This window comes from Electrophorus electricus, chromosome 14 (assembly GCF_041902795.1).
Source record: "Electrophorus electricus isolate QZ-2024a chromosome 14, ASM4190279v1, whole genome shotgun sequence".
Taxonomy (NCBI): domain Eukaryota; kingdom Metazoa; phylum Chordata; class Actinopteri; order Gymnotiformes; family Gymnotidae; genus Electrophorus; species Electrophorus electricus.
In genome coordinates, this window is record NC_137510.1 from 4,676,712 (window position 1) to 4,691,791 (window position 15,080).

Below are 15,080 nucleotides of genomic sequence, written 5' to 3' on the forward strand. Positions count from 1 at the left end.
TGCTGTGTGCGAAATCGAGGACACAAGGCAGCAGTTGAAGGTTTTTTTTTTTAAACATTTAATTTGAAATTAGTTCAGCAAGAATATACAGTTGGAATGAATGGTCAGTTAGACAGTCCACAAAAAGTCTTCTGTGTGTTTTGTGAGTAACATTTAAAAACACAATCTTTCTATAGCAAATATATTTAGCCAATATATGAATGATCAATAACAATTGAGCCTAATTTGGTCCATCATGAATAATACATCTTATATAGGTTTATGCCTTTATACTAGTAATACAAGCACATGCACATTTACATATATATTCCATAGTGTACACAAATATTGCTACTAAATCATGCATTTTGTATTTTTTCATATTCAGTAACACACAAAATCTAGAACATTCTATCACCTAGCGACAGACACAGACCTCAGTATACTGTTAGCTGGTTATGGATGTGATTATAACTTCAAATCATTGAGAAAACATTGAGACATTTTACAAACATTTTACAAACATTTCAGCACAGCGAGGATTATAGGAGCGGAAGTAAGTCAAAAACAAGGCTACATCAAAAGTCCTTTTGTGTTTCAAGAATCTTGATTCTAATATTTGTTTGAAAGGAGTATTTTAGCATCTCTGTTGAAGTGGAGAAACCAAATATCATTATCCATGATTATTCTGAATGCAAACGTCGAGAGCATCATTCTAAGCCTTGCAGTACAGTGTGCAGTACAATTTCTCTGAAAATATCCCACATTTTGTAAGAGGTGGGGCTATCTTTCTCATCATCTTGGGTCCAGACTCTCGACACGCAAAACTTCTCGCTGAAGAAAGCCGTTTCTGCTCTACCCCCATCCCACCGCCTTGGTTCTGTGTCGAGGTTCTCAGAGTTTACCTTCAACTCCATTTCATCCTTTGATAACTCCAAGCCTCAATTCATTGCTGAAGTTCATTTTAAATAGGTTCCATCATCTCATGGCAGGATACCACCCAATATAAGAGACACGTTTGTGAAAACTATTCACTTGGTACCCATCACAGACACAAACTGAGATTCTCAGTGGTTGCAGTTCCTGTCAATCAGTTTGTTTTTGTGTCCACTTCAGGACTGGAACTGGCATGTGCAGTGGCTTTATGATCAGTAATATGAATATTCAGTAATAGTAAAAGGTTATTTATTTGGATTTAAGATTAGGTAACATTAATATGTAACATTTATTAGTATTTAAGATTAGGTAAAGTTAATATGCAACATTATATATTAATTAATTATATATTAATATATTAATTAATATTAATATATAACATTATTACTGGTTAGTTACTTACAAATAAACACTTGAAACTAGATATTTGTATATAAAATGTTGAAACTGAATTTTATTCCTGCATTCCAGTAAATTAGCTTTAGAGACCTCTAGGCACCGTGAAGGTCTGCTCCTGTGCATTAGCCTCACAGCATCGGTCAGGCCCTCTTCTCTATGAATGCCAACATTTTATTATGCTTCCCAACATTCCTCTGTTTTCCTCCTCTCCTCTTCTCTGTATCTCCTCGAGTTTCTGCACTCGCTCCATTTGACCCATTTCCTTCACCTTCTCGATCAGGAAGTCCAGATGCTTCAGGGTGGAGACAGCGGAGGCGGTTAGCGCTATCGCCTCCAGTGTAAGCACACACTGATAACACTCCTCCACCAGCCTGCTCTTCTCTGCTTCCACTTGTTTGATTTTTTCCTCAAGTTTGTAGATTAAACTCTGTATGTCTATGAACTCCGTGTCAAATTTCATTTTCAGATGTTCGTGAGTCCTCTTCACCTTCCTGGTCTTTAACTTATAGATTTTTGCCTCCTTAATATGAAAACTGTAGTCACACTTTCCAGTGCACACTGTACATTTGCCCTTCTTCATGACGCTGCACCAGGAGAGATCGCTGACCCACCAGCATCCTGGGTAATGACAGTTCTCCTCACACACAGTGCAGCAAGTCGCCTCTTTACTCATGTGCCACTGCCCAGAGTTTATAGGGACTTTTATTTTGTAGGGCTCATCAACTTCATATACAAAGTTTTTCATGTCCAGTTTTTCTTTGTGTAGTGTCAAAGACAACTTGGTCTGCTCAAGCTCATTTGTTTTCAGTTCTTTCTCGTTGATTCGATCCTTCAGGTTGGAAATGGAGGCTGTCAGTTGCTTGCGTTGTTTCAGAACACTCTCAGTCAAAACCAGGTCTATAGTTTGTGTTTGATTCAGGAAAGCAAAAAAGTTATTCATGTTTTTCTCATTTTTACGCCATATTTTTTCATATTTCTGAAATTCATCTGCTTCTTCTTCTTCATCCATCTCATCCTCATATTCTGCATTAAAGCCTTCACAATGACAGTTGTCAAAGCAGAAATATACAAGCTTACCACCATTAGTTTCAGCACATTTGATTTTAGATGTTTTAATGGCCTGAATGACATTTGTAGGCTTGTTTGTGACACTTGTGATGAGTACAGCAATGTTTTGCTCCACATCCTTAGCAAACAGGGAGAGAACAGCATCAAAAATATAGAGTTGTCTATCCGTAAGGCGACTGGATTTTGATGACACAACAAGACCCACTGCATCCATTTTCTGAACTCCATCGCTTATCCCAAATAACTTGTGTAAAGTTTCAGCAACTTTTAAATCTTCCTCGATCCCTGCTGTGCTTCCGTATCCAGGAGTGTCAATGACAGTGAGAGAGAACGGACTCTGATCAGCAAACACATCATACACAGTGACTGCCGTTGTCTGAGAATCGGTTTGTTTTTCTTTCGTCTCTGTGATCTCACACCACATTCTGTCATTACATCTGACACCCAGCATGTGGTTGACCATGGCATTGATGAGGGTGGACTTCCCTGTTCCTGTTTCTCCAACCAGTAATATGATTTTATGAGGTTTGCCTGGGCGTCTCACTCCAAACGTCTCTCTTTTCAGACCTTCTTCATTGATTACAGTGGACTTATTTAGAAAATATCTTGTGAAATGTCCTTCTACTGATCTACTCCTCATTTTAATTTCACACAGTTGTGTTGCCCTTGAACTGCTTAATTCTTCATTCCTGCATAACAAATGAAAGATGAACATGAAGTTACCATGCATCTTTTTAAGGTGTGTTTATATACCATGTGGCTTCAATGACATGACATTTTTGTGTATAAGCAAAAGAAATAACTTTTGATCATCTCTGCTGAACTATTACGTCTTGAAATCAGTGGCTCACATTTCAGTTAATGGAAAATCTGAATTAGATCAGTCACAGTGGGTGTAAACATTTGATTTTTAAATAAAACATGTCAGTGGTTAATATGTTTTGGCTGGGTGATTTAGAGTTTATCACTCAAGAATTGCTAAAAAAAAATGTTCTCAAAGATTTTGAATCTCTAAAGTCTATTAAATAGAGAAGTACTGAAATCTTACCCAGCAGGTAGCTGGCAATCCGCCATGACTGCAGCCTTTATGGGTGGAGTGCCTCAAACTCTGTTACTAAAGTTCAGATGGAGATGAGAAAACCTCACCAGAAGACTCCTCTCTGAGAAAATACAAATTTAGGGCCAATTATAAGTATTTTACAGACATGACAAATTCCACTGAAACGTTTCACCGAGTTGCCAGTTTATTAGATACACCCACTCTATACATGTCCCCATAGGTTAGGCAGAGTTGACTGGCAGATTGTATCTTGTCTTGTTCTACATTTTATTGTGTCATGTTTCCAGTGGCCTCTTCCATATTTGGCTTGGTAGGAAAAAAAACACACATACATTATATATATATATGTTTGCTTATAATTTACAATTGACTAAAATGTATAATAGCCTATTGGTTACATCCACAGTAGCTCTACCAAAGAAAGGGATTATTCAATGGATATATAGTAATCTATACCATTATGAAACATATACTGAAAATCGGTTTATTTTTATATTTTAAACTTTATGTCCCCAGTTGAGATTATTCGGTGGGCCACTCTGTTCCCGACGTCACTCGGTCATTATGTTTGCTGTTCCTGACACGGTGGCCCGAGTGCCGTATTTATTACGTTAGGACGTAGACAACAGTGGCATTCACACACAACAGCAAAGAAGAACATGAACACACGCTTAACACTAACAAAGATTATGCATTGATTTTAACTACACAAACGACCACTGCAGCAACATCTCCATAAACAATGACCAACAACGTTGCACACACTAGAAGGGGTTTATATACACTGACGAACATACACTAAACCCGGTGCAGGTGTGTGCAATCAAGGGGGCGTGGTTACAAATAACACGGCGGGCCATACCACGTGACTGGCGGGGCAGTATTCCATGACAGTCCCTGGTTGATTGAAAACACCATCCGTTCGTGATTGGCTCGTTCCCAATTTTCACTTCCTTCCAAAGCAGGGAAGGAGGCCGTTGTTGTTTATCATTCATGGACTTTGTGCGCATGACTCTGCCTGCTTAGGGTTTCTCTGTTCGGATGAGGTTGTCAACTATAAATGCCTGTAAATTGTGTGCTAATTGCAGGTCTTGTTGTGGGGCAGTCTGTGGGTTGATGCTGTTTGTGTTTATGTTCACTTTTTCTCCTGGTTAAGCCTAAGTAGGGAGTCATTCCCAGTACCTAACCAAGAATAAACGGCACACTCGTCTCCCTTCCTATGTCCTTTTCCTGTCTGGCCCTAGACGTGACCATAACGGCTCAACACTCTATTGTTTGCTGATTTATTTATCTGTGACTAGCAAAACCTTTTTTTTTCTTCTTGACAATGTTGTGGGTGGGCCTGAAATCATGGCTCGAAAACGCACTGGCGCCATACTTACGACCCTGCATCAAGAAAATCTTTTTAAAAGCGCATCAGCTTCATTAGTTAGAGTTAGACTGCTGTTTATGTGTTACAGCCTACAGTTTGCTTGCCAGCTAGCTAAAAAAAGCCAAGAATGATAGTAGATCGATTATAATTATAGTAACTTCCATAGTAACGTTACATAATTTTGTCTGGGTGGGTTTTTATGGATAGCCCAACGTTAGGTTATGCTAGGTAGTATTACCTGCTGCTAGCTTGCATAAAACGGAGAAGGAATATGACTATTCTGTTACCTACTGGGGGGAAGGAGGTTGATTCTTGGGTAGGTCAGTGTGTTCTGGCGCTGATGGTTCGACTTTATCAAGTCCGATAATGTTGCTAGATGGTCCACAGGTTTTTGGCTGAATATCATCACTTTGGCATTTGTGATTGGCTGTCAGCACTTCTGGTAGGTCATGTTTCATTGTGTGGGTCAGCAGCCCAATGCAACCCCCATGAAACATCGGTTCGGTGTGGTGGTTGTCAATCAGTCCCTCTGGAACGCCCACCAGCCCGGAATACCGACACCTGCCTCTTAGATCCTGTTATTTCCACGTTTCACTGTAGCCTAGTATGCGTTTAGTGTTCTCCTGTGGCTAGCCAAGCAGTGCGTTTTGGTACACTTTTGTTATGTAATCCTGCTGTGTCCGACTGCCTCCGTGTTGTTATCCATTACAACAGCCTGACTCCCCTTGCGACATTAGGTTAATTTGGAAAGATAGACAGCACTTACCCTGTGTTCTTCGGATGCTTCCGTTTAGGCTCAAGACAAACTGGACAATGAGAAGAAAATGGCTACATTTTGTGAGGATTTGTGACAGTTAACCCTAATGGTTAAGCATCTCTTTGCTGAGGAAGCTACAGGCATATAGCGCGTTTGCAATACTGTACTCTAAATCTCCCGATAGTTGCGCACTTTCTATTTACGTCTGGATAGCTCGAACCTGGTAAGAAACCAGTCCGGTCAAACTGCGGTTGCCTAGATAAATGTTATTTATTTGTTATTTATTATTAATGTTGTATTATATTATTGCATCAAAAACGTCAAAACAAATTATCACAATATTTTGTCTATTTCCAGTTGTCACAGCCTGCCTACATCACTGCATTTCATATTAGATTGTTTAAATTATATTATTAAAAAGCAGATTTCACGGTCCGTGACGCACCTTTCATGCCACGAATCTGATGGGACCCCATTTCTTTTAAATTACACAAATCCTCAAAAGCCAAGAAAAAAGATCAGTTGGATAATGAAGCCTTACCTAAATAAGTTGAGAATTAGAGTGCTGGGTGTGGTATTTCAAGCTGTTTTGTATCTAAAGTACAAAGTTGAGAAAACAAACATTTTTAATTCTCAGTTACAAAAACCGAGTAAATACAGAATCGTAAAAATAAGTACAATAAAATAAAAAAAGAACCCAGATACATTATCCCCCAATATTCAAAACATTTGCTGGAATTAATATACAGAAATGGGCATTTATTAAAATTACCAAATTGACAGCATATCGAAACCCCGCAAAGTCCAGTTAAGGCTATTGAAATAGCAATCCATATACATCACCTACCGTCTGCCCAAGGATGTTCTTGACTCCGTTTCCTCCCGGCTCTGAACAGCGACACCCTTTCCTGCTTTTATGAAAGTCCCCCCCCCCCCGAATTGGTTTCTCATAAGTCATGTGACTTAAAGTAGCGTTGAGATGTTGTTTGTTCTGGAAAATATCAGGACACTTTTATAAATGTGCAAAAAAATTGGACCTTTACTCAGATCTATTCAAAATAGGTCTATAGACTGTGAATAGATCAGACACGGACACATCACAGCAGAATTATTAAATCTGCACTATGCAATATTTGTTGTTTCAAAAATACAAAATAGCCTATGTACCGAACACCAGGGCCGAATATCATATTATTCGCTTGCGGGGACATGCATACACGCCCAGGCACTTAAGGGGAGGCATGAAAATGTGACAGGCAAGAAAAAGCAAGCTTTAGAAAAAAAGAAAAGAAAAAAAACGGATCTTTTCATCAAACAGTAATCAGATAAATATTATTAGTGTGTTGCTAGCCATAATTTATATATATATAGATATATAGATAGATAGATAGATAGATAGATAGATAGAGAGAGAGAGAGAGAGAGAGAGAGAGAGAGAGAGAGAGAGCACTCCTCTGGATTGCGGTCTCAGATGTTCTTGGGATCTGCTGAAGCCATTCTCCCAGTTTTGGGGTCACAGCCCCTAGTGCTCTGATTATCAGAGGAGCCACTGTTACCTTCACTTTCCACATGTTCTCCAGCTCTTCTCTCAGGCCTTGGTAGTTTTTTTCTTTTTTTGGTGCTTTTTGTGTTCCTTGGTCCTGATGTTGCTTGGCATTGCTACGTCTACCACTATGGCCCTCTTCTGCTCTTTGTCCATCATCACTATGGCCGGTTGGTTAGCCAGTACCATTTTGTCAGTCTGGATCTGAAGTACCATAGGAGCTTAGCTTGGTTCTTCTCCACCAACTTCGGGGGTCTATCCTACTTTGACCATGGAACTTCCAGCCTGTACTTGGCACAAATGTGTCTCTATTCTATACCTGGCACTTGGTTATGGTATCCAATGTAAGCTCTGCCTGCTAGTATCTTGCATACCACCATTATGTGCTGGATGGTCTCAAGGGCAGTTTTGCATAGCCTACAGGTCCTATAACTGAATAATTGAATTTTGTCACTTTTTGTACCACTTTGTTAGCTTTTTCTAATGCTACTCCTGGGGTTAAACAATATGGGCACATTTAATGCTCTATGTGATTCAACACATCACCTAATAAAACCCCAAATTATTGGATCAGGTGACTTAGAGCTCATAAGGCCAGTTTCCCGGACATGGAGACATAAGTCTAATCTTAGACTAAAAAGGTTTTTCTAGTGAAGATCTTCATTCAAGTTTTCTATTAGTCTAGGACCCGACTTAATCCACATCTGGGAAACCAGCCCAGAGAGGTCTACCATTAAGACAGAAATGAACAACTTGATCAAATTAACCAATTTCCCCAAAAGTGGCAGGTAAAATCCCAGTTCTAAGGTCATGTGATATGCATTTTTGTTCCATGTGTCTACATGTGTTAGTTTACTGTGTTAACTGGGGGTGTATAAAAACTCACCTGCCTGTGCACCTGAAGAGGCATGGAGCGATAATGAGAATGTGGCAAATGATAATGAATAGATGTTCAAATCTGAAAAAAAGAGAGTTTATAAATACTCATGATTAATTTGATTACTCTGAAACCAATTAGCACAGCATACAAGCACACTAGCTTTGTTTTGGGGGGGTTTTAAGGTGTTGCTTCACATGAGTCAGGCAAAAAAAAATCCAATCTTGTGCCATTATAATCTCATGACAGCGAAGGGTCACTTCCATGGCAACGCATTCACTGGATGTGTCGATAATTTCATGGGATCCATAGTTCTTAAGGAATATAACCATGTAGTCACAGGACATAAGTGTATACAGTCACACACTGTCATCAATGAGAGAACCACAACACTTTTCTCATTCTGATTACATATTTGATATGAATGATGTTTTGACAGTCCCCATTTCATCTTATGAATGGTCCATTTCATGTGACTTTAGCACAGTTTATTTCTTTTGCTAGCTAGATAGCCAGCTATCACTATATTAGCTCATCTTAGACAATAGCCATTGCCTTGTAATGACTGCAAATTCTAGCTAGCCAGCCATCTTCATTCCAGACAAAGGTCATATATTGCTGCGATCTCACAAACCCTTGTGGGTGACTAGAGCATGCGTCTTCCTGTCTTGTCCAGGCAGTGGGGTTCCAATATATTTAATGGGTTCTCTGTCATGTTTCTGGTCCCTGTACACACAGTATTCAGTTTCTGCTCTGCTGGGGTACTTTGGGTACATCACTGGTGTCAGTAGTCAGGGGCACATTGGATATGCACCACCACATCAAAATCATCTAACTAATTATTCTTAACCCCCTCTCCTCCAGCTAATCATCAAGGCATTGTAAGACCTCTCCCAAGACAACGTAGGTACGCCTGCATCTCCTTTATTCACTCACAGTAAACAAGTTGATTAACTAAATCAAGACATGAAAAAAATTGCAGTGTAAACCTTTTCAGGATACAATCTAATCTTCTTCTCCTTATTGCAAATCCATCTTTTGCATTCATGAGACTGCTGAACACCTTGGCCATATCTCTGAAACTGAGGCACGAAGGACCAGCCTTAAGATGAGCTATTTGTTCTGGGCATTCATCAAGGGATATGTGGACCTAGGCAGCTACAAGGAGCTCAGTCCAGTACTGTGACAGTGCCTACCTTAGGTTGTCCTATTTTAGACCCAAGAACTTACCTTTCCTCGATCACATGCCTTCCTTAACTGACTACCATCACTCACTCAACACTCAGGTGATGTCAGTCCAACGGCTAGATTATGAAACCTGTTGAAGTGAATTTACAAGAAGTCCACCATTGTACCTACTGTTTGATAGACTCGGTAAAATGGGCAGTCTAGACCACATGTTCCATCAAATTGGAATTAAGCCTTTGATATCTTTTTACCCACCAAGAAGGTATTGTTTCATCTGGTCCATTCACCAGCCACCGATGTCGTGCCCATCCAGTCACCTTTGATCAAATCACTAAACCAGAAATCCGTCATATGCAATGTGGGGCAAGGCAAACTTATTAAGTGTCTTATGGGTAATTGAAACCATTCTAACAAAAATAAAATCATTATCGATGATTATTGATTATTTATAATCATTATTGATTATAAAAAGCATAATTCAGAGGAAAAATTAGGGCCAGAATTAGACACAAATTCATCAAGGGCATCAAGGCCTCCCCCAGTCTGAAGTGGATATTCAGCTGTGAATATGATCTGACAGGATATCTGTGTATTATACATGGTATAATTATACATCGTTAGGCCTTGTTAGGCAATGAACTTCTGAGATGATACTGATTTGTGAACCACCCTCACAATTAAACCTCTGATACAAAAAATGACAACACCCACATTATCCCTATTATCAAGCCATAGAGAATACTAAGAACATGTTTCCACTTTTCGAGGTGAAAACCAATCAGTAATAGTTTAATCTATTCCAAAATTTTCTGCCAGTTTTGTAGTGATACTAAATGTGACAAACCCATCGTAATAGAGCCATTGGAGCTGTGTTGTTTGGAATTAATGTACCGTTTCACCAAACAGGATGCATATACATACATATACATGCATATATTTCGGGGCCATTTTGGAACGGGGGAGAAAATACACGTATACCTATCAAGATATTCTTCACATAAGGGTTAATGATATTAAATTTTGAAATATCGTGAACCTGAATCTCTACATCAAACACCACCAGGGACATTAAACACCTCTCTACATCAAACATATGGCAATGTGTTTGGATGCATTAGCCATTGTCCAGTCTCTAAAGATTGTGATTGACAACATTACGCCTATTCCTTACAAGTTCTAGAGTGGCTGTATAATTTCTATATTTCAGTATGGTTTAACCATACCCAATTATTTGTGAATACATTAGGAATTACAATAACAATAGTAACAAAAAATAATACACAAATTGTCACTCTAATACCACACAGTCCTGGATGATTGCCATGGAGGCATGGTTGGTTTCTTTAATCTAGTTTTGGTTTCAAGTCAGCAATAAGGGTGGCACTAGGATCACACCTGTAACTGTGTTGTCAACGTCATTTGGAGTCTGGATGACTATTTACCAGCCGTAGCCAAAGACTGTAATAGCACTTGTGGAAACCTCAATCTAATCCATCATTAAATATCAGTATGTTCAGTTGGTGGAGTCTGTCAAGCAAAACTCCTGGTCACCTACTTCAGTGACTTGTGCTGAGGTCACCTCTCTCAATGGGTTTCCATGTTGTTGTACATCACTTGTTCTGAACCTCACTGATCCTTTCATCTGTACTTCAGCTTCAGTCCGTTCTCTGGTGGCAAGCACTGGATACAGGTTTGAGGTTGGCTGCTGTTCCCAAGAATATGGTGGAGGTATTCCTGTTACTGTTTGGGGAAATTGTCCACATCTCTCCTCTGCTTATAGTCCATTTTTTGCATTTTTCAATTACTTGGCATGTCTTTCAAATCCTTGCAATAATGTTAATCTTCTTTGCTTTTCAATGTCATGGTTGGCCAGTCATCCAGCAGGAGGGACACGCCCACTCCTGCTCAGGATCACACCACATACATACCCTGTTCCCAATCACCTATCTATTAATTGTGTTCATCTGTTCCTTATTTTATCTCATATTTCTCATCTCTTTTCACTGTGAGCTCTTTATCTCTGCACAGGCTCTCATCTCATAGTTACCTATTTTTATTAAGCCAGGAATTGCTATAGTTTATTTTCATTTTTATAACATGGGTTTTTCTATCATTTATTTTAATTTTTATAACGAGTTTTTTTTTTTCATATAGTTTTTGTAATATAGCAATATTTCATTTTTGTAACATCGTTTTTGTCACTTTTTGTACGACGGCTGTTTTTCTAATTGTTTCTTCACTTTTTAGCGTTTACATATATATATATATATATATATATATATATATATATATATATATATATATATATATATATATATATAAAAACAGTTCTCCAACACTCTTTATGGCCCAAAGACCCAACTACTACAAAACTATGTGGACAAAGTTCTGGAATTGTCATGTCTGGCCGGCCATCCAGCAGGAGGGACACGCCCACTCCTGCTAGGGCTCGCATCACCTACCCGCACCGCTCTCAATCACCTTATTGTCTTCACGTGTTCCCTATTTTTAGCTTCACATATTTAAACCCACATGTGGCTACGTCATCACGCTGTCTTCGTGGAGAAAGATTATTTTGGGTTTTTTTTTTTTGTTGTTGTTTCATCAGTGCTTCCCATAGTTATTCTCCTATGGGTAATAAAGAGCACTTCCTTGCTACCCTGCCTCCTGCTTCCTCCATGCCGCCTCCGTTACAGGAATCTCCAACTATACAGAACTTTTAAAAGGCGTCTTACGTTCAAAATGCGTTCTCATTTACATATCAGCCCTTGCCCACGAAGCAATGCAGTTTTTAGGTCATTCGTCAGTTGATGTTGATAACACCCGTGCCGATGTTGTGGGTCCATTGCCAAATGATCCCCATAGTACGGAGCCACAAATAAATGTTTGACTTCTAAATCCCTCTATATGCTGGCATAAAAGTTTCATTCAAGGATAAAAAGGCAGACTTGAGACTTGGTTGAAGAGGATAGCTGGTCCTGCGTTTTATTGCAGGTCAACTTTAACAAGCATTACTGAGGCGTCCTACAGAGAATGTCTGACAATCACAGAAAGAACCCAAATTTTTAGTTTTCAGGAGTGAATATGTAATCGCCCCACCTTCTTTACATACTAGTGTTTGAAATCTCCACTTTTATATTCTAACTATACATTAGGATGAAGCTAGCTAGGTTATCACTCAATATCATAACAGTGAATTCAACCCTTTAGATTTGAGCCAGAGATAGAAACTTTACCAGAGAGCAACAAACAACCTGACCCAGTAGTCAGTCAAAAAAGGTTTAGCCATTATACTGAAAACTGATCCTAAATGTAAAAGGTATTACTAAAAGTAATCCTGTGTATTAACAATTATTTATAACAGGGGCGTTTGATTAGCTAGCTAGCTAACGCTACTCATTATAGCTCTCATTTTACTAGCTTAGCATGTATCTATCTAGTGTTAACTAGTTCACAGTGCTCCATTTTGCTAATAACCAATGTCTTAGCTAATCGAGCTAACGCCTTTGCTTTAGTGGTCTAACGTGTTTTGGGTAGGTGAATCTTTTATGTCTAGGTTATGTGAGTCTCTTCTGCATGGCTGACTTGAGTAGATTTCTTGTGCTAACTCCGTATAGTGAAAAAAACTGAGTTTTAACCACGATGATCGGAAACGTAAATAATAAACATTAGAAACTTCGCACTTAACTATTAATAACAGTAGCTAGCAAGCTAGATAAACGCAAATGTTCAATTATCGTTACTGTTGTAAAAGCAATCTACTTTGAATTCGCATTCATAAAATTTCCATAATGCAACTATGTGGAGTATTTTAGCCTAGTATGGCCTGAGCCACCAAGCTTAGCAAGTCAGTCAGTCAGTTAGGTAACCTACCAACCTAGCTAGCTAGCAGGCTAGCCAGTGTTAGCTAATGTAAACTAAAACGGGTTAAGTAATTGCCTGTACCACGTTTACTTCTATGCACAAAGAGGCTCTGGAGCACCTGTTTAGTTTCTTCACATGCCCATATTGTTAGAAAAGCAGCAGTTTTAAGATCGTTGTTTGACACCAGCTTTCCACACCCTATAGTTGTTAACCACTACAAATAACACACTAAGCAGATGGTCCTTTCCAATGTGCCCTTTTAAAGTTGACAAATTTTGTCTGGTTTTTTGGATATTTTGGGATCTCTTTGGTCTATTTGTGCATGGTCGTCCCACTGTACATTGGATTATTGCAGCCAACACACCTTTTTGTCATTTTGCATCACCCACAGTTCAACTTCTTGAGTTGTTGTCCACCATCTACGTCACACGGGTGACATTTATGACAGACTTGAAGACAACATTTTTATTAAAGCTATATTCCTTGAGTTTGTAAAAAAAAAAAACCTGTTTTCTAATTATTGCTAATCACAAGTTAGAAAATCACACCTCCTGTCATGTGTAGGCGGGTTAGTCAAACCCCTAAATATGATCACGTTTGCTTTAGTGTGTTACACCGTTGGACAGTAGACCGACATAATGAACACTAAACAGGCACATTTTCCCCATGTGGAACTCAAATGACATTTATGAATATTAGCTCGCAGTATATACTTTTATTTAAGGCTCTCATATGTGTGTGTGAAATGGCTGTCTCATAATGTGCACTATTAATATGAAAGTAAAGTGGTCCGATATCGATATTCTGAGGAAAAAAATAAATGCTAGCTACCAACGTAGCTAAACAACAGAAAAAGCCACTGAACTGAACTCATGGCGTACAGCAATGCAAGAATAACGGTTTCAAGGCTAAAATTTAAGTTTTGTTATTGAGTTTATATTTTATATTTATTTGTACCACTATACAGGCGCTTTTATTAACTAAGCATCGTAGTTAGGATGGCTAGCTACCTAGCTAGCTGGACTGGCTAATCCGTCGCCTAACTGCAATGTAGAAATAACGAACCGTAAGATGTCTAATAAGTTACCTTATAAGAGCTCGGAATATTCCCACAGATTGTACTAAAAACTAAAGTCATCACCATGTCCAATGCAATTCTTGTGGTTTATGTTATATGCACGATAATTAGCCAAACGAATGGATATTATGTATTTTTGCACGCTGAATCCAAATATGTTTTCAGGGTTGTTGTTTGTTTTTTTTGCCCCCCTCCATTTTACATCCGTATTTACATGTATAGCTTTTAGCAGACATGATCTACCAAAGTATTTTAAGCTCTGAGCACCAGAGCCCAGTTCTCTGTGCTGGTAATACTCTAGTAGCTAACGTCCTCTTTAACGTTACTACACTTTTTAATGTCTCTACATTTCTTACTGCAGTACACTGCAATTACTCACTTTGAATCTTTTTCATATTCATATATATTTACACACACACTATACAGTGCACTTTGTACAGCTGGCCTCTGCCTCATACGTCCAATTTCTCTGGAAACCTTGTGTGTAATACGCTGCCATTATGACTACCTCTAGAAAAGTACACTGTAACTTTCTACATTGCTGTTATTTTGGAAAGAGACATACATGTAGCATCAAATTATTTGCTTGCTTTCTCTGTTTGTACACAATTCAATAATAGTCCACAAGACTACTTTAAATCATTTTAGATTTATTTGTCGGACCTAATTAGAACATGACCTGGCTGGTCCTAGCCCATGAGAAATATGATTGAAATCCCTGTTCTTTAATCTTGGAAGGTATTGTTACCAATTGACCATGGGATCACCAATGATTTTGTCATTAAGAATATTTATTTTTCAGTCTTCACGAGTGTTCTAATCTTGTTTACATTTTTCCAAACTCTTAAGACCAGTTTTACAGGCAGATTAAGTAAAAGCTACACCCAAAATGTTAGTCTATTACTGATGAGGAATCGTTAGTACTCAATCCTTTACTGTGCTGAGTAATTCTGATAAAG

The 15,080-nt window shown here is 38.7% G+C and overlaps 1 protein-coding gene across 6 annotated transcripts; it reads right to left on the reverse strand.

The window, feature by feature from the left end:
• Positions 1-34: 34 nt before the first annotated feature.
• Positions 35-6,465, reverse strand: LOC113568848 (uncharacterized). 6 transcript variants are annotated; one of them, XM_035531115.2, is made up of 6 exons: positions 6,419-6,465; positions 6,113-6,166; positions 5,581-5,620; positions 3,644-3,748; positions 3,431-3,542; positions 35-3,071 (listed from the first exon to the last, which is right to left on the reverse strand). In XM_035531115.2, exons 5-6 carry the CDS (start codon positions 3,454-3,456, stop codon positions 1,469-1,471), a joined length of 1,629 nt encoding a protein of 542 aa, XP_035387008.1. In that variant the 5' UTR covers positions 3,457-3,542; positions 3,644-3,748; positions 5,581-5,620; positions 6,113-6,166; positions 6,419-6,465; the 3' UTR covers positions 35-1,468. The 6 variants fall into 6 exon arrangements, with proteins under 6 accessions (XP_035387008.1, XP_035387007.1, XP_026852805.2 ...); XM_035531114.2 differs by lacking the exon at positions 3,644-3,748; XM_026997004.3 differs by lacking the exons at positions 3,644-3,748; positions 5,581-5,620.
• Between the last annotated feature and the right edge of the window lie 8,615 nt (positions 6,466-15,080).